The following is a 16,784-nucleotide window of genomic DNA, read 5'->3' on the forward strand; positions in this document are numbered from 1 at the left end:
GGGTTGGATTATTTAAACTTTGCGAGAGGCTTTTCTGTGGGTTGGTCAACTTTTCTCTCCTTGATAATTTCCATGAGTTTTGCCTTTACCTGCTCAATCAGGAGGTTGTCCACATTGACGATTTCAACCGAGGAGTCTTTCTCTGGGTCCAAAATTTGCATAAAGCATTGCTTTACCTTTGCCTGAAAAGCCAGCTTTTCGTAGCGCTCGTCGCCCCAGCCTTTGCGTCTGCTCAACTCCTCCAAGTCAATGGTCAAGAAAAGGGTCAAGTCAGGTTTGGGCAACCCTTTGTCTGGAGAGTAGAGCCACTCGTAGTCGTTCAAGCTGGACTTCGCTAGCGAATAGGCAATGCCCGAGTAAATGTAGCGGTCCAACACGATGTTTTGGCCCCTTAGAAGGGTCGCCTCCATCTCATGGGCCACTTCCCATCTGTTGGCACTGAATAGAAGATGAGCTGCCTCGTCTGAAAGGTCAAAGCTGGAGTTGACTAGGTACTCGTTGATGAGTTTTCCAACGGGCGTCAGACGATCAGGAAACTTGTAAAGCTGTGCGTCGAGGGCCGAGGCAAGATTTTCTGCCTGAGTCGATTTGCCAGACCTATCCAAACCTTCAATGAGAATAAGGTGTCCTCTCATGATAGTGCGGCAGATGAGACTACAGATGGAACGGAAAATCAAAGGCTAAAAAAAAGAACGACGAACAAAAACAATAAACCGAAAAGCATAGCTGGGCAATGGCGCAATCTCGAAAAGCCTAACGTCTACATGGCAAAGAGCATTCCATCAGGTGGACCATACGTCAAAAGAATACAGAATAATATGTGCAAGGGATTATGACCGAAAGAGTCAAAGCTGTGCTCATCAACCGGAGATACACCCTCGTTTTTCAATCTACAAACCACATCCGCTGGAATCCAGACGCACAAAGGCGGCCAGACACAAACGCCTGGGCTCATCAAGTCGTGTCCATATAGGGGCACAACGACGAATCCAGAATGGCTTGTAGAGAAGAAGAGATTATGGGCGAAAAAAAGTTCGGCGCGAAGAGCCGCGAGCGCCTGGCCGACTGTGCAGGTTCTTCATCTTTGGCCCGTGCCGTTTCACCCAGAAATGAACGCAAGAGACGACAGGAGCAGATGTCACAAATTTCGAGTGTGGACGCATTCGGATCAAGATGAGACGTACGTCCCAAAGAGGTAGAGACACGGCAGAAGACCAGGCGGCAAATACCGACCGCCGAATGGCAAAACGCAATAAACACCAAACGCACAAACTAGCGCACCAGATACAGTAGGGTCCACTAGCAAAGGTCTAAGCTTGAGCACCTTGCAATAAGCTACAACAACGTCGTTCGGCCATCCTGTACCCGTCAGAGTCCTTGTAGCAGTACCGCTGCGGTCTCATTCCAACACCACAACCAACACGCCATTAGACATTCCTATCACAGAATACAGGCCAGAACGCAATTCTTTGGCGTTGCGGTATGCGTATTGCGCGGCTTGAAAGCTCAGCCTGCAATGCCGGAAAACCCAGACAAGGCGCACACATAACCCTAGCGGGGCAAAAGTTCTACTTTCTTCTTCATACGCGTCTGCTTTCGAGGCGAAAACACTTGCTCATTCATACTCGTGGCCATCTCTCGCTGTGCTCTGAGAGCTTTTGCTTTTTTTTTTATATCGCCCCTGCCCGTTTCTTTCTAAACTGGCTTTCCCATGTCCTTGCAGTTGTTAACTTGTATGTATAATCAATGGGCCCTGTCATATTTATACATGTGTCTGGTTATGCGGTCCCAGCCCCTTTGGCTCCTTGTCGATATACTAACGGTGCAGTTGGGCAAAACCCAAATTTGGCCTTCTATGCTTGGCGCCTCCAAAACACTCGCTCATGTTCGGTGACCATGGTCGATCCGTCTCTTGATCCGTCGCGGCCCCTCATATGGGACTCGCTGCTGTTCTCCGCTTCGGAGTTCGTTCCGGACAAGTTGGTTCCATCCGTGGACCATCTCGAGTCGTCTGCGAAATATGACTTTGTCATAGTCAGTGTCTCCACTCTACAGAGCTTCCAAGACGTCTGCTCGCTGCTAGTGCCGCATGTACGCGACGAAACGCTCATCATAGTGGAATCCACCGGCTGCGTTAACCTCGAGCCCTTTGTGCTGTTGAGTTTCCCCAAATTCAAGGACATGCCCATCTGTTCCATTATGAACGAATCAAACATTAAGAGGGTGCCCGGATCGAGCACATTTATCCACCACATTGCAAACTCGGACCACAGAATATACTTGGGAACGTGTTCATCCGACGATTCCAAATCCGGCAACTTTGTCCTGCTGTTCACTAGACTCTACAAGTTGTTGCAAATGGTACAAGAAGACTCCAATGGCCACATCAGCTTGCTAAAATCCAACAATGCACAAGAGTTCATGACTTACCAGTGGAAACTTGCGTTGCCGCGTATTGTTTTGAACCCATTGTCGATTCTTTTTGAAGAACCTTCGCCGGAGAAATTGCACGCCCAGATTTTGGCAAAGCCATTGATCTCTGGCTTGGTTAATGAGATTTTCAAAATCATTAAAAAAATGAAGTGCAAACTCGTTAAAGGCTTTGAGAACGAAGCTAATTTGGTTCTGAATTGGCTGGCTATCTATCCCGCTTCCGCTCCGGAACTGTCTGTTCCTTATCTGAATGCTAACCTGTTATTCTACAAATTCTACCATAGGCAGGAAATTGATATTGACTTATTATTGTTGCAGCCAATTCTTTTGGGTGATGACCATGGTGTGCGGACGCCGTATTTGGAAAACTTGTATTCTGTCATGTGTCAGTACTTGAAAGTCAACACCAACAACTCGTCTCTTTTTTTCGTGCGGAACATCCCTGGACAAGAAAAGGCCAGACGGGAAATCGACAATGTCGCAGACGAATTATCTCATCTCAGGTTGGAAAAGGAAAAATATGATGCAAGTATACATGAGCGGCAAACCCAGCTTCAACAGCTTGAATCATCATTATCCCAAAAGAAACATGCGCTTTCATCCCTCTTACAAGAAATTGACATGCAAACGCGTAATCATGAGCACAAGATGAAAATGTTTTCAGACACTGAAATGCAGCACCAACAGCAATTAGCAGAAATTCAAAACCGCTGCAGTGCTAAACAAGCCGAGTTGGCTAAGATCTCTGAGAACAAACAAACTTTAAGCGCAAATGAACAGCCGGTTATTCCCGCGGACTATAATCAGCAGAGGGAAGTGGCGCCAATCAAAAGTCAAGTGGTCACTGTCAAGCAGCAAGAAAACAAAAATGGAAATCCAACGACACCAGATTTGTCAGACTTTGCCCATGTTGCTGTCTACGGTGCAGAACTTAATGGTGAGCATCCAAGCAAGCCACAAGTTCTGGCACCACCAGAGCAAATGCCCCAAGTTCAAAACAAGGAAATGGAACTTCAACGCCGTGAACAGGCGCTTCTTGAGCGTGAACGTGAGCTCGAGCAGAAGAGCATCCAATCTCAACCTCCTATGCAGCGCGAAGAACTGTACTTTCAGAATGGTGGACCTCCTATGGGCGACGGTTACCAGAATGGACCTCCGTTGAACGTAGCGTACAATGGTTCCAATACTTCCTATAACGGATCTTACAATGGTTCCTTCAACGGACCATATGGCGGACCGAATCCCAACGGCCCGATGTACAATGGGCCTGGGAACTATCGTCCTTCACATTCTCTTACGAGTGCAAGCGCCAACCACGGATATTATGAAGGATACGACCAGCGGCCTCCACATGGCTTGCCAGCGAATGGCATGGTGCAGGGCTCCATGCCTGCTGCATTGCGGAATCCCCAGAAGTATCCACCTTCGCCTGTTCAAGTTCCTCCTGCCCAGCGCCAGCGCATGAGCTCGTATCCTACGCTGGGCCACCCCAATGCGCAATTTCAACAACCGCAATTTGCTCAGCAACAGGTGTCTAATGGTCCTATCGTGGGACATGGCTCGGGGCAATTCAACAATTATCCGAAGAAACAAAATAGGCGTTCGGCGTTCCCCGATCAAGCCTTGAATATTGATTACGGTGGACGCGGAGGAATGCCTATGCCAATGTCGTCCCAAAATGCGGCAAAATCCAAACACAGATCTACTTTGCCTGGTCAGATGCCGTCGCCACCATTGCCGCAACAAAGAAAGTCTAATACGCAAGTGCCAAGTTCCTCTTCGGGTATCCCGAGCCATCTTCGGCCACCACAAGAGGGAACAAAGCCAGGGCCTTCGGGATCTAATGAAGAGATTGGTAAATCTGCAAATGGCAGTGCCAATCAGGATATAACCATCGAAGTTCCCCAGGCCGAAATCGCACCAAAGCCTTTGGGAAGCATTGCTCCTGCAACGACAGAAAAGAAAAAAAAGAGAGGGCTTTTCAGAAAATCTTAGGTAACATGTGCTGATGAGGTGGCAAGTATAGTGTGAGGGCAACTTTGCTAGTAATAAAATGTATTTTACTCCCGGATAGGCTGTGGTGTATTTTTCGCTATACTAGTCTGGGTGCGGTTCTACATAGAGTACTGTAGGCCAATGAAACTGAGTGTGCGACTTCCATCTTGTATCGACAGAACCTAGTATATTCCCTAACCATGCCATCTAAAAGATTCTTTTATGAAGATGAAGAGCTAATAACAACCACCCCTGGCTATAACACGGAGATTTCTCTGGAATTGAAGGAAAAAGAGTCTGTGCATGGTAATATAGCTTTGGTGGACGGAATGGGCGTGAGAAGTACTCCGTATTTGGAGAAGCATTTCAACAAGCTCAGATTGTTGGCCCACGAGAAGCTTTCCATCGCTAGTGCCGAAATCGGGACCCAGAAGTCCGCATTGGCCAACGAGTGGGCCATCGTCAAGCTGAAAGTGAACGATGTTGTTGTTGAGCCTGTTGTTCCACGGCTCATGGATGTGTTGTTCCCAGTTTTGGTGGTGTCCGTTTTCGTGAGCAGAAGGTCTTTTCCTGTTCGCTTCTTGTCCACTGCAGCAGTTGGCGGATTCACATTCAAGCACAACATGCCTCAAACATATGAAAACATCAAGAGCAGATTTTTGACCTGGGAGTACGAAAACTTCCCTGAGGCAGCAAAGCAACAGAATGATAAGTTTGCGTCTTTAGATGTTATGGCATCTGACGTGACCAAATACACGTCGCAAGCGAAATCAGATTTGCAAGCGCAGATCCATGACGCCAGGAAATGGGTCGTTAGCGCATTGAGCGATGAAGATTGAATAACTGTCTATAGAGCCTAGGTGAACTGATATAAGCGAATATTCGAGGTCATAGTTGTCGTTATTGAATGTAGATCCATCTGGTCGTGGTGAAAGTATACTTGGGAGCAAATAGTTATGAAATAATTGTCTATAAATACATTGATGCATGTCCAGAAATCAATGTCTCAATGTGCAAGTATGTCGTACGTAGTGTAAACTAAAACGACCGAACCGACGACGAGTAAAGCGTAATCAAGCATCGCTAACCAGAACGTGGATCTTTTATGCGAAGAGTCGTTGGTATAGTCACAACATGTCTTCAAGTGAAGCATAGGAGGGTACATGTAAACTAGTGGAATACATGCAAAGCAACCGACAAAGGAGACGAATTTGTCGAGGTTTTTGCCGCCATACAATGCAATCGTGGCTGTGAGAAAGACAAAGACAAAACGAAGCAAGTTTTTCTGCCACTTGACGGCCAATGAATGTCTGCCCGAGTTCAATGGAACAAATATTTTCAGCTCAATCAAACGCACGGCAGGAAATATTTGGATCGGAGTCGAAAGCAAAATGGCCATCGCGTATAATAGTTGGATCATGATCACAGGTGGTGCCTTTTGAGGAAGATTCAATAAGATTACTGTATCGATACTGTCTCCGAATGTCAAGTAGCCCAAGGCGCCAATGAAGATAAAAATTAATGAGATGGTGGCAATCACCTTGAACAAGACTTTCGGGAAATTTTGAGGATATATCATGGAGTCATGGATTGGGATGATTAGGCCGATTCCTTCAAAGGCAAAGATTGCCACACCAATGAACAACGAAAATTCCGAGGAGTTGAAAAGATAATAAACGCCTTCGCCTGGAACAAAGTTATTTCCTGCTAGTTCACGGAAAGTATAGTATAAGATAGTGAGCAACCCGACGAAAATGAATCCATTTGCCAAAAGTGCCAGTAAAGATAAGCGAGTAATGTCACGGATCAAGCTGAGTGGGGCCAACACAGCAGCTTGGAGCAAAATGAACCAAAAAATGTCGCCTTGGACGCCGGAAACGTTTGCAACGAAAGCACGGAGATTCTCGGCAGTAAAAACAATGTACGCAGCCACAAACCCTACCTGCGAGAGCACAATTGACAGCAAAATGAGCCGCTGTAGCCACGCTCCATAACAGTGCAAGCCCATATCGGCAAAAGTCGATACGCCCGAGGCTGTTTTAGCCCGGACAAGAATCAAATAGCACCAGAACGAAAGCAACCCGAAGATCAAGAGGGTCACTATCGAGAAGGCGAGGCCCCCACTAGCAAATGCACGAGGTAAGAACAATACCCCTGTACCTACAAAAGCTTTCAACAACAAAAAGTATGCTTTGGTATCAGAAGCGGTGCCGGAAGGATTTGCCGATTTTACAAGCGCTGTACTTTCATCAGCATCTTTCGGCGGAACAGGCAGAAAGTGGCATGCCACGTCCACGTCATCTTCCAAGGACTCGCCGGCAAAGTGGCCGTAGATGCTTAAGAACTCAACAAAGTTCTTGGTGAGCAAGTTGGGCGCGCGCTTGTGCGCCAAAACGTAGTGGCGGCGAAACCCGCCCGGAACATTGAGCGCGCTGGCCAGAGACCCACGGCGCGCGGCCGAATCACACAGCGACCAGGAGCGCGAGCGCATGAGAGTCGGGCGCGGCGCATCGCCCAAAAGATACAACTCGCGCGTAATGTCTGCTCCTTCAGAGTCCAACGTCTTGTCGTGGCTCTTGAGGTGGCGCGACACCAGCTCAATGAGTTTGGGATTGTGCAAACCAGCGGAGAAGTCCGCGCTGTCTGTATCGGGCGAGCTGCTGATGGCAGAAGGAACATCCTCGTGCGGAGACATGGTGCGCAAAAAGCGGGCGTTGGAGCCAAACAGGCCGCGCGGCGAGGGCAGAGTTAGCTTGGCGATAGACGCTCGGCGAGTGCCAATATCAAGGGGCAGACTCATGACTTTGGTGATAAGACGTCAGAGAATGCACGACGTAGGAACTTGGAATAGATGCCAGCCTCGAATGTGAGTAGGATGCGGTTCAATAAGTAGTATGGGCGAGACGTGCGATCCAATGGAGAAGAGCTATAGTTGCCAGCACAGTCACGCGGCCAGAAAGAGGAAGCTGGAAAAGCAAGTGGAGAATCGTGGGAAGGGACCGTCTAGGCAGTAGTATCTATTTGACTGGGTCAACGGTGATAGATACGGAAGCAGGCCCAGAGCAACTTAATGAAATGCGATGGGTATGACTAAAGCACAAAGATACGCTAAAGCACGCTAAAAAATCTAGAAAGAAGTAAAGACAAGAAAGGAGCGTTAAGCAGAGCTAAAAGTTTATCTAGATAGTGCGAGCCAGATATAGCGCGACAGATGACGGCAAAGGCCATCCAGAGCCGTGCGAATCCAAAGCAAAGCTGCCGCATTTCCACATGCGAACACAGTTTCAAAGAACGCCAAAACACGATTTATTCACATTCTTTTTTTCCGCTTCCCACCACTTGCCGTCTCTTCTCTTTGGTGTCTGGCTGTCGAGGACTGCATCGTACCTAACTACGCCCCTTCCCTGCATGGCCCACGGTTACGATCCCCAAACACACACGTGACCGTGCTTCACAACCAGAAACTTTTGAGATCCGAAAACACGCTTTTTATCCCACAGCCATGAAGTTCTATTCGGTCTGGTTGTACTTCCTTTCGCTTCTATGCGTTGCGCTTGCTGCCGACGCTGCTAAAAGAGATGATGACACCACATCTTCGTCGCAAACAACCACCACAACGCTGTCTTCCCAATCCGACACCACAATTTGGGTCACCATCACCACTAACGGTGCTTTGGCCACTATTCAAACGGTGTACTCGCAAAGCTTCATGCAAGTCTATTCCGACGCTACCGGAAGCGCCCCAGCCGGCACGATTGGCTTGGGTTCTCACTCTGGAGACGTGGGTAACATCCGGACATACTCACAAACAACCATTAAAAACGAAGGTGGCAGAAAGGGTGTGTACTCTGGTGCCATGGGTGGGCTCTTTTTGATTTTGGGATCGTTGCTTTAAATGGGCCGGTCTAAGTTCTTTGGTTTGAAGAACTAGGTTTTGTGAACGTTCCGTTTCGGCTCAACCCGCTTCGTTTGCATTTGTTGTGCATTTGCAGTTTTTTTCTTTTGCGGTCCGGTTGCGGCTGTGCCGGTTTGTTTCTCTTGGTTTATACAACAAATACACATGTGCTTGAATAAAACTAGCCCGTTGGCCCATAGCAAGACTAGAACCAGATGGCGTGTGCCAGATTTTACGCGCGGGTCATGCCTCTTAAGCTGTGCGCGCGTGCCCCGGTTTACGCGCACGAGAACTTTTTTCCAACATTCGTCTTTTGTGACGCTAAAAAATCTAATCCCAACACCACTTCACAAGCTACAGTATGTCACCTCTCATGCAGAATTGCTGTCCCATATGCCTCGATCCTATTACTAACACCCACAGATGTCGGAAGATTTGACCAAAAAGACCGAAGAGTTGTCCTTGGACTCGGAGAAAACCGTCTTGAGCAGCAAGGAAGAATTCACCGCCAAGCACCCATTGAACAGCAAATGGACCTTGTGGTACACCAAACCCCAAACCAACAAGTCCGAAACATGGCTGGATTTGTTGAAGCCAGTGATCACATTTTCTTCTGTCGAAGAGTTCTGGGGCATCTACAACTCTATTCCTGTGGCCAACCAGTTGCCTATGAAATCAGACTACCACTTGTTTAAAGAGGGCATTAAGCCAGAGTGGGAAGATGAGCAAAACGCCAAGGGAGGAAGATGGCAATACTCCTTCAACAACAAGAGAGATGTTGCTCAGGTGATCAACGATTTGTGGTTGAGAGGCTTGTTGGCCGTGATTGGCGAGACCATCGAGGATGACGAAAACGAAGTCAATGGCATAGTGTTGAACATCAGAAGAGCCAACATCAGAGTGGGTATTTGGACCAAGGACTGCGATGAGTCCAAGTTGGTGACCATTGGCGAGAGATTCAAGAAGGTGTTGAAGTTGGGCGACGACCAAAAGGTTGAGTTCATGTCGCACGACACTTTCAACGCCAAGGGTAACGCGCAGATCACCGTCTAAGCGTGTATTGTATATCTAACTATAACGTTCACGAGTATGTGTGTAGATCGTCTCCGGAGGAAAAGGTAGGATCTCAGGTATGGGTGGTAACGCAGAAAATCCAACCATGAGGACGTATTGAGGTTTCGTAGTTCGACTACTATAAAACAAGTTGGCTTGCTATGTGAATTTACCGAAGATTCTTCCACACCACCATTCACGAAATATGCCGTCTATTGGACGTAACTTGTTCAGATTTTTGAGTAATGAAATTTCATTAACGTACTTCCTGATTTAAATATTTCGTGGATTTAATTTCTTGAGCTGAATACTTCTTGATATAGATAATTCATGGTTTCGATACCCATTTTTGCCAAATTACATTTCTCACTCGGGCATCTTAATAAACTAACATACTTGATGAAGCGGCATTTATGTTCCATGTGCTACTTATGAGTACATACGTCCGATAGCGCAAAATACAGCGATTCGTCCAAATATCTTATTTTCAAGAGATTGCACTTTCAAGTTTGGGTATGCCAATGTTCTTGAGGGTCAAATTCATATCAAAAAGGACGTTGTTAACGTTTGAATGTTCGTTTGTCAATTCCTCACTCACAACCAGAACAGTTATACCAAATGGTATCCTAATAATGCCACTCAAAGTTTGAGGAAAGTCATCTCTGAATTTATATCTAGGAGACGCACAATTCTGTGAAGCTATGTCAAGTATTACAGAATGGACCCACTCATAATTATTTAAGAAGATGATTCCTTGATCTCTAGGACTGAGTCGCTATAATACATGCCATAATGTGTTAGAATATACAGTCACTATTGTTATCGGACGTGTTTTAAAGAAAGGAACTTCGTCGGATACCACCACGATCTAAATCTCTCTGGATCGGGAGAAAATACAGAACGCACACGGCACTCAAAGCCCCACAGGGTTCACTTTATCGCGGATAAAAGCGTGCACTCTTTCCCAGTACAGCGGTTGTGCAATGGTATCGTTATGGCTAGCACCTTCGTAGCGAAACATTGTCTTGTCTTGCGACGGCAAAAGCTCGAAGATTCGATCCATGTGCTCGGGCGGCACTATCTCATCCTGACGAGCGCTCATGAGAAGCGCAGGCACATCGGCAGGGATCTGAGGCACGAGGCGTTCCGATTCCCACCGCTGGTGAACAAACATTGTAAAATAGCGGAGCGCCGGGAAAATGTGGGGCACGGTTTTGGGAATCAGCAAGAACGTGTTCTCCAACACAATCGCCTGGACCGCATCCGGGAAAGTGGCAGCTATGAACACAGCAACAGCACCGCCCAACAGCCGTCCATACAATATCAACAGACTGTCACGGAACTGGGCGTCTTCTTCAGTGAGGTGAGCCATCACACGGCGAGCGTCTTTCTTCAACCCCGATTCCAGCGGAGTCCCCGTCGACCGGCCGTAGCCTCGGTACAGGTAGATGAAAACGTTGTAGCCAAAGGTGCGGAAGAATATGGCCACGATCGGAAGCGCATGGCCAATGTTGCCGGCGTTGGGCAGAAGCATCAAAACCGTTTTGTTGGTGTAAGTGGGCGAGTTCCTGTCGTGCTTGAGGGCATAGCAATGGAGGGTCTCGCCGTCTTCAGTTGTGAGATGGAGATCTTCATACGGCATATCTAGCTCGTCTGGGGTAGCACAGTAGCCGCGGCCATCGTTCATCGATGACGGGTAGATCAAAGTGCGTTGGAAAGTATAGAGACCGGCAAGGGCCAAGCCACCTAGCGACGTGCCGAGGACGGCGAACATTTTCGCCAAGTAGGTCCAGTTGAACATAGTTCTGTGCGGGATTGAATGTCTGTGCGGGATTGCATAGTGACCTTGTTGTGAGGGCGAGGGTTTTGGGCGGGTGCCTTTTGTTCGGGCGAGCGCACTCAATTATGGGCTATGGGCGCACTGGGATAGAGGAAATATGCCTCTGATATCGGGGAAAGTAGCATTGATTGGGGTGAGGAGAGTCGGCACCGTTGGAGGATTCGTTCACAAATAAATTTAAGTGTGATAAAATTGTTGGTACCGACGTATACGGTACCATTGAACATTGGAGACTTAGACAGTTCTAAATGCGGAAACAAAGACACCGTTGCGCGCCCAATAGATGACTAGCTCGAAGACAAACGAAAGAAAGTCTGTGTAAAGTTGTACTACGAAAGTTCCCCTAACCAGTGGATAACCGCTTTATATTCGTATGCCGCTAGTTGTACTGCAGTGATGTTGTCATATAACGGCGATCTTCTCCTCATGACTGATCTTGCTCTTGAAGACGCAGAAGCCGGCTATACGATCAGACATCAGTGATTCAGCATACTTGGAGGCCACAGTCGGTAAGCGTTGGTTTAAATGAACAAAAAAAAAGAAAATGATTTCGCCCAGGATCGAACTGGGGACGTTCTGCGTGTTAAGCAGATGCCATAACCAACTAGACCACGAAACCAATTTCTCTCGTTTTTACTGACGCATAGATATGATCAGTCGGTTCGTAATATACTTAGTTTATAAAGTTAGACTCCATTCCAGATTTAGGGTAGATGAAATCCACCAATCCATTCCATGGGGTGACACCAGAGTGAGCAATATTTAAGTGTTGTGCATTGAGCGAACAAATTCCTCCTAGGCCAATAGTTTCTGCTACCCATATAAACTTCGTCTTGTGACAAGTAGGCCCAATAGGTCGCTATCGACTTTGTAATCATTGTATAATTATCGACAGTTCCTGATTTGTAATCGTACCCCAGATCCAGCATCTTCAAGTCGTTGTCGCAGTGCGACCGTCTGAGGAAATTAGTGCGAATTATGCACCTACAGTTATCATTCACAAGACATTCTAGGACTCCTGGGCCCATTCGCCAATAACAAACCAGCTTCCTTGCAACACTACACTGCAATCTACAGGTGTCTAACCACAAACACTACGACCATTGTGACAATTGCAACGACACCAACAACATATCATAGCCAGTACTGCCATAACCCACGCATAGCTAAGAACGCATCATAACCAACGCACAATAACCGAGCCACCACCACAGACCCATGGTATCCAGTCTCGCACGGTACGCCTTCAACATCTACGGCGATACGCGGCCCCGCGAGCGGCCCCGCCGCCTTGAGTATCCATGCGAACGAGAGCTCACCTGCTTGTCGCAGCTCCAGCGACCGGGCCAGCCGCCCGTGGTCATTCTAGGCGGAAAAAACTGCTTGCGCATGTTGGCCCTCAACGCCGACAATACCGCTGTCGTGGCGGACTCCAGCATTGTCGACCTGGCGCGGACGCCGCAGAAACTCTTTTCTGTAAACACGCTCAAGTGCACCTCAGATCTTGTGGCATGTGGCCTAGCGAATGGCGCAGTGCATGTGTACCAAGTAACCCTGGGCGGGAAAAACAGGTTGGCCTACAAGCTCCAGGACCACAAGCGGGTGGTGAATTCGTTGGACTTTGTCGATGACAGTGTGCTAGTGTCCGGGTCTCAAGACGGAACAGTCAAGGTGTGGGATCTCCGCACGTTTTCGCCGCGACCGGTGATGCAGCTCGCGGCGTCGCACCATTCGGACCCAGTGCGGTCGTGCCAGGCTTCGGCGCACTGCCGCGTGCGCGGGAAAACCATCGTCTTGTCTGTCCACGACTCGGGCGCCTTGTGCAAGTTTGACTTGCGCGCCACTGCAGGCGTTGGTGCGGGCGCTGGTGCGGGCGCGCTTCTCCCGGAGCGTAAATGGACCTTCCACTCGGGCCCGGCGCTCTCGTTGCACATCCATCCCGACGCCGAATACGTGCTCACGGGCGGGCGCGACCGCAAAATCTGCGTGTGGCACTACGGCGAGGCGGGTCTGCATTCTGTTGCGCCGCTCCTGATTGTCAACACCTACGGCCCGGTGATGAAAGTGCGGTGGTGCACGGTGGCCGCGCAGGACCCGGTCGAGCCCACGCTTGACTTGCCCGACGCGCCCGATCCACTGTGTCTCTACAATTACGACTTTGCGTGTCTGTATTTGAATGATGACGCGACAATCTCGGTGTATAACTTGCGGCGGCGGTATATCCCCAAGGCGGTGGTGACGTCGCCAATGCGGAAACCGGTGCAGAACTTTGTGTGGGCGGCGCTGCGCACCGACCGCCGCCTTTTCTCCATCTCGAAGGCCAATGTGCTAGTCGCACATGACTTGGACGTCAACGATGTGGACATCACGCGCCCGTTGGACAACATGCCTGCAGTAGCTACCGCCTGGCGCCCTGGCTACGCCAACGTGAGCATTGTCAGCCAGCACAAGAATGACTTTGAGCTCGGCGACCCGGTCGCAGACTCGCGCGATACGTCTTTCGACGACACCAGGGACGATCTTCTGCATCTGCGCAGCACACCGCCAAAGGAACGCCCGCCTATAGTACGTCAGAGCACACAGTTCACCGTGGCACTGCTCAAGTCACAGTCGCCCGTGTTGCACCAGCGAGGCATGGATTCGTCTGTGCGCGACTCGTCGGCCCGCGCAATGGATCTTTCTGGGCGCGGCTTGGACCTTCCCCCGCCTGTGCGCCCGAGCCTCCCGCGCAATCCTTCGCAGTCCACCCAAGGTTCGCAGTCGCTGGGCGCAGCCCATTCCAAATCGCTTCCTCATGCACCTTCGCCGTACGTGGCAGCACTTTCGGTCCCCATCCCTCTCGCAGATGATACTGTGTTTGATATCCTTGCTGCAGAGTACCACATCTCCGTCCCCGATGGCTTTTCCCTATTGGATGTATGTCAGATGAACGCACGGGTAGCTGCCAGCGTGAGCCGGTACCGGGACTGCGAAATCTGGCGCATGCTTGGCGTGCTGTTGGAGCAAGAATTTGAGGAACACCAGTTCGACGACCCGAGGTTCGATGGCCAATTTGAAGACCAGCATACAGATCCGCAAAATGCCTCCGGTAGTCAACATTCTGAGAAGGACATAGACACCAAATCCGTCTCTTCGTACTTGGGCAACTTTGTTGGCTCTTTCAACTCAAACTCCACCCTGACAACAAATTATGGTGGCCCGCACCGCAGCGACAGCGCTACATCTATGAATAAAACTCTTTTCGGTTCCAAGGAAAGAGAAGGTAGGGAAGGGAAGGACATAAAGCATGGTAAGCGGGAAAAGGAGATTGAGCAAGGACTCGAATCTCCTAAAGAGCTTAACCCTCTTTCAAAGGGGCGGAAAGATCTGGATTCGAAGGCGAACAATGCCGACTCATCAGCATTAGACAAGCCAGGAGACAAATCTCTTGATCGATCTGCTCTCGACAGATCAGCGCCCACTCTGTTCAGAAACAAACTGCTTTTGCAGACATCTGATGGCGAGACGCCTAAAGACAACAATTTGAGCGATGAGATCCACGCATACGAACCGAGAAACAATCTTTCGACAAAAGTATCTTTATCGACAATGTCGTCGCAGAAGCTGAAGGCTATAGATATTAAAGCACCCAGGCGTTACAGCAACAATGCTATGCTGGCTAGCATGTCACCTGAAATATTTGCTTCCAGTGACTCACCTCTTAAGCATATCGCAAAATTGTCGCCAAGCCGATCCCAGACGGGTCATTCATGGTCTATTCCCCTGAGCTCACATGACCTCGATGATGAGAATATGCCGGCTAGCGTTAGTGGATCACTTGCTTCTTCGGGATATATGGGTGGGCCGGACTCTAGATCAGGCATCACCGGCACTTCATTTCATTCAAATCCACGGTCCCATCCCTCTTTTCTGTCGCATAGGAGCTCTTTAACCTCTGGCCGTTCTTCTTTTGTGACCAATAGGTCTGGTTTCTATTCTCTGCAAGTGCAGCCTGCTCCGCAATTATTGGAGAAGGTGGAAGAATTCAGCATCAGTAGCGCAGAACCAAAGACTTCGGAGCTCACCAAAGCAATGAGAAAGAAAAAATTTTCTTATGAGGAGCTCGAATCATCTGAAGCAAATGAGAAACCTTGGAGCTTGGTCAACCTTTTGGAAAAAGCCGTTATTTATGCAAGAGATCAAGGTGACTTGGTAATGTGCTGCACCCTCATTCTTCTTTTCCATGACTTGTTCAAGAAGATCTTTTCCAACCGTATATTATCCGACAACGCTTGTTTGGAGTGCTTAGCTCTTTACGTTGATACGCTCCGTGGAAAATGTCTATTTACTACTGCTGTGAATGTAGTGAAGGAAGCACCTTCGAGTTTGAATTATAAACTCGCCGTTTACGCCAGCAAGGACGTTGATATGAGATATTATTGTTGTTGGTGCGAAAAGCTCCTAGTCAATGAAACTTCCAAAGCGAAATTTGGCCCAAACAGCGAAAATTTCGGATACTGGTATTGTGACAGCTGCTCACGCCGGCAGCTGAACTGTATCTATTGTGGTGAACCATGCCGAGGACTCACAGTCGTGGTAAGCTTGAATTGTGGTCATAGAGGACACTTTGGATGTTTACAGGAATGGTTTCTTGATGAGCAGAGCACAGGGTGCCCCGGTGGATGTGAGTATGTGATGGATTAAGTGTGACGATCATATCAAGACGACGTCACCAAGTTCCAAAAATTCTTTAATGAGGCGATAGCGAACAACATAAATTCCGTTTTCTACTAGCTCGAGCTCGCCCTCATTTCCCAAACTAATCACGATTGGCTCTTTGCTAAGTACACGAATGAAGACGGGCTGTTCTGTGTCCGGGGCGTCTACCATTTGCTGGCCACCGGCGTTGTCGTCTAATAAAGTTAAAAAGGTGGGGAATTTTTTGAGAAAACTGTTATTGTAGAGCTTGGTCAATATCTGAAAATGCTTATGCATGTAATCTCGTTCTTCCGGAGATAGTAAGGAAGTGGCAGTACCTGTATCATCCTCTGTTTCGTTGATATAGTAGATGAGAAAGCTGTCGATCTTGGCTAGCCTGGTCCTGATGTATAGTCTCACCACATAACTAAGCCGTTCAATATCAGTCTCGATAATCATGAGTTGGAGTTTGAAGTCGCCACTTACTACCCCGGAATCAGCGTTGGAGTCTCCGTACTCATAAGAGTCCAAAAGAAATTGCTGCTGGTTCAGAAGTTCAGTCAACACCGTTTTCATCAATTCATGCTTATATGGCAAAAGATCTGGAGCCATTCTCTCGTTGAGCATAACAGTAACCAACTGATTGTATAAAGGCTGTGTGGTTTCTGTTTTGGATGAGCGAGCTCCAGTCTCAAACTCATGTAAGATATCATCGATATCCATCAGTCACGGGCTTCTTGGTAGATTTTTGCTTCGTTAAGAACGAGCTTTTTCCGTTTCAAACAAAGGCGCGCAAGACCAGTTTCACTTGGGCCAAGAAGCGTAAAACTGGGTGTACAATTATTTTAAGATTGCCAAAAAAAAAATTAGGTTTCAAATGGAAAATTAATC

At 48.3% G+C, this 16,784-nt stretch overlaps 9 protein-coding genes and 1 non-coding gene across 10 annotated transcripts; 5 read left to right on the forward strand and 5 right to left on the reverse strand. All coding sequences in view use genetic code 12, as the record gives it.

The window, feature by feature from the left end:
• Window positions 1–8: 8 nt before the first annotated feature.
• On the reverse strand, window positions 9–635 carry CDC8 (bifunctional thymidylate/uridylate kinase; the record flags this gene model as incomplete). Its single annotated transcript, XM_002616202.2, has 1 exon — window positions 9–635. The coding sequence occupies one exon, from the start codon at window positions 633–635 to the stop codon at window positions 9–11; it is 627 nt and encodes a 208-aa protein (XP_002616248.2).
• Window positions 636–1,711: 1,076 nt separating this feature from the next.
• FOB63_002750 (uncharacterized protein) lies at window positions 1,712–4,428 on the forward strand (the record flags this gene model as incomplete). Its single annotated transcript, XM_002616201.2, has 2 exons — window positions 1,712–1,733; window positions 1,829–4,428. The coding sequence occupies 2 exons, from the start codon at window positions 1,712–1,714 to the stop codon at window positions 4,426–4,428; spliced, it is 2,622 nt and encodes an 873-aa protein (XP_002616247.2).
• A 200-nt stretch (window positions 4,429–4,628) lies between these two features.
• On the forward strand, window positions 4,629–5,267 carry FOB63_002751 (uncharacterized protein; the record flags this gene model as incomplete). The annotated part of the gene is made up of 1 exon (XM_002616200.2): window positions 4,629–5,267. The coding sequence occupies one exon, from the start codon at window positions 4,629–4,631 to the stop codon at window positions 5,265–5,267; it is 639 nt and encodes a 212-aa protein (XP_002616246.2).
• A 167-nt stretch (window positions 5,268–5,434) lies between these two features.
• On the reverse strand, window positions 5,435–7,228 carry AVT4 (Avt4p; the record flags this gene model as incomplete). Its single annotated transcript, XM_002616198.2, has 1 exon — window positions 5,435–7,228. The coding sequence occupies one exon, from the start codon at window positions 7,226–7,228 to the stop codon at window positions 5,435–5,437; it is 1,794 nt and encodes a 597-aa protein (XP_002616244.2).
• A 702-nt stretch (window positions 7,229–7,930) lies between these two features.
• PGA1 (Pga1p) lies at window positions 7,931–8,323 on the forward strand (the record flags this gene model as incomplete). Its single annotated transcript, XM_002616197.1, has 1 exon — window positions 7,931–8,323. The coding sequence occupies one exon, from the start codon at window positions 7,931–7,933 to the stop codon at window positions 8,321–8,323; it is 393 nt and encodes a 130-aa protein (XP_002616243.1).
• A 423-nt stretch (window positions 8,324–8,746) lies between these two features.
• Window positions 8,747–9,376, forward strand: EIF4E (translation initiation factor eIF4E; the record flags this gene model as incomplete). Its single annotated transcript, XM_002616196.1, has 1 exon — window positions 8,747–9,376. One exon carries the CDS (start codon window positions 8,747–8,749, stop codon window positions 9,374–9,376), a length of 630 nt encoding a protein of 209 aa, XP_002616242.1.
• Window positions 9,377–10,289: 913 nt separating this feature from the next.
• FOB63_002755 (uncharacterized protein) lies at window positions 10,290–11,177 on the reverse strand (the record flags this gene model as incomplete). The annotated part of the gene is made up of 1 exon (XM_002616195.2): window positions 10,290–11,177. One exon carries the CDS (start codon window positions 11,175–11,177, stop codon window positions 10,290–10,292), a length of 888 nt encoding a protein of 295 aa, XP_002616241.2.
• Window positions 11,178–11,761: 584 nt separating this feature from the next.
• Window positions 11,762–11,835, reverse strand: FOB63_005579. The gene has a single exon. It is a non-coding gene; the product is annotated as a tRNA-Val (tRNA).
• A 599-nt stretch (window positions 11,836–12,434) lies between these two features.
• Window positions 12,435–15,899, forward strand: FOB63_002756 (uncharacterized protein; the record flags this gene model as incomplete). The annotated part of the gene is made up of 1 exon (XM_002616194.2): window positions 12,435–15,899. The coding sequence occupies one exon, from the start codon at window positions 12,435–12,437 to the stop codon at window positions 15,897–15,899; it is 3,465 nt and encodes a 1,154-aa protein (XP_002616240.2).
• A 9-nt stretch (window positions 15,900–15,908) lies between these two features.
• On the reverse strand, window positions 15,909–16,616 carry SLD5 (DNA replication protein; the record flags this gene model as incomplete). The annotated part of the gene is made up of 1 exon (XM_002616193.2): window positions 15,909–16,616. The coding sequence occupies one exon, from the start codon at window positions 16,614–16,616 to the stop codon at window positions 15,909–15,911; it is 708 nt and encodes a 235-aa protein (XP_002616239.1).
• Window positions 16,617–16,784: the final 168 nt, after the last annotated feature.

The sequence above is a fragment of the Clavispora lusitaniae genome, assembly GCF_014636115.1.
Source record: "Clavispora lusitaniae strain FDAARGOS_655 chromosome Unknown tig00000078_pilon, whole genome shotgun sequence".
Lineage (NCBI taxonomy): Eukaryota > Fungi > Ascomycota > Pichiomycetes > Serinales > Metschnikowiaceae > Clavispora > Clavispora lusitaniae.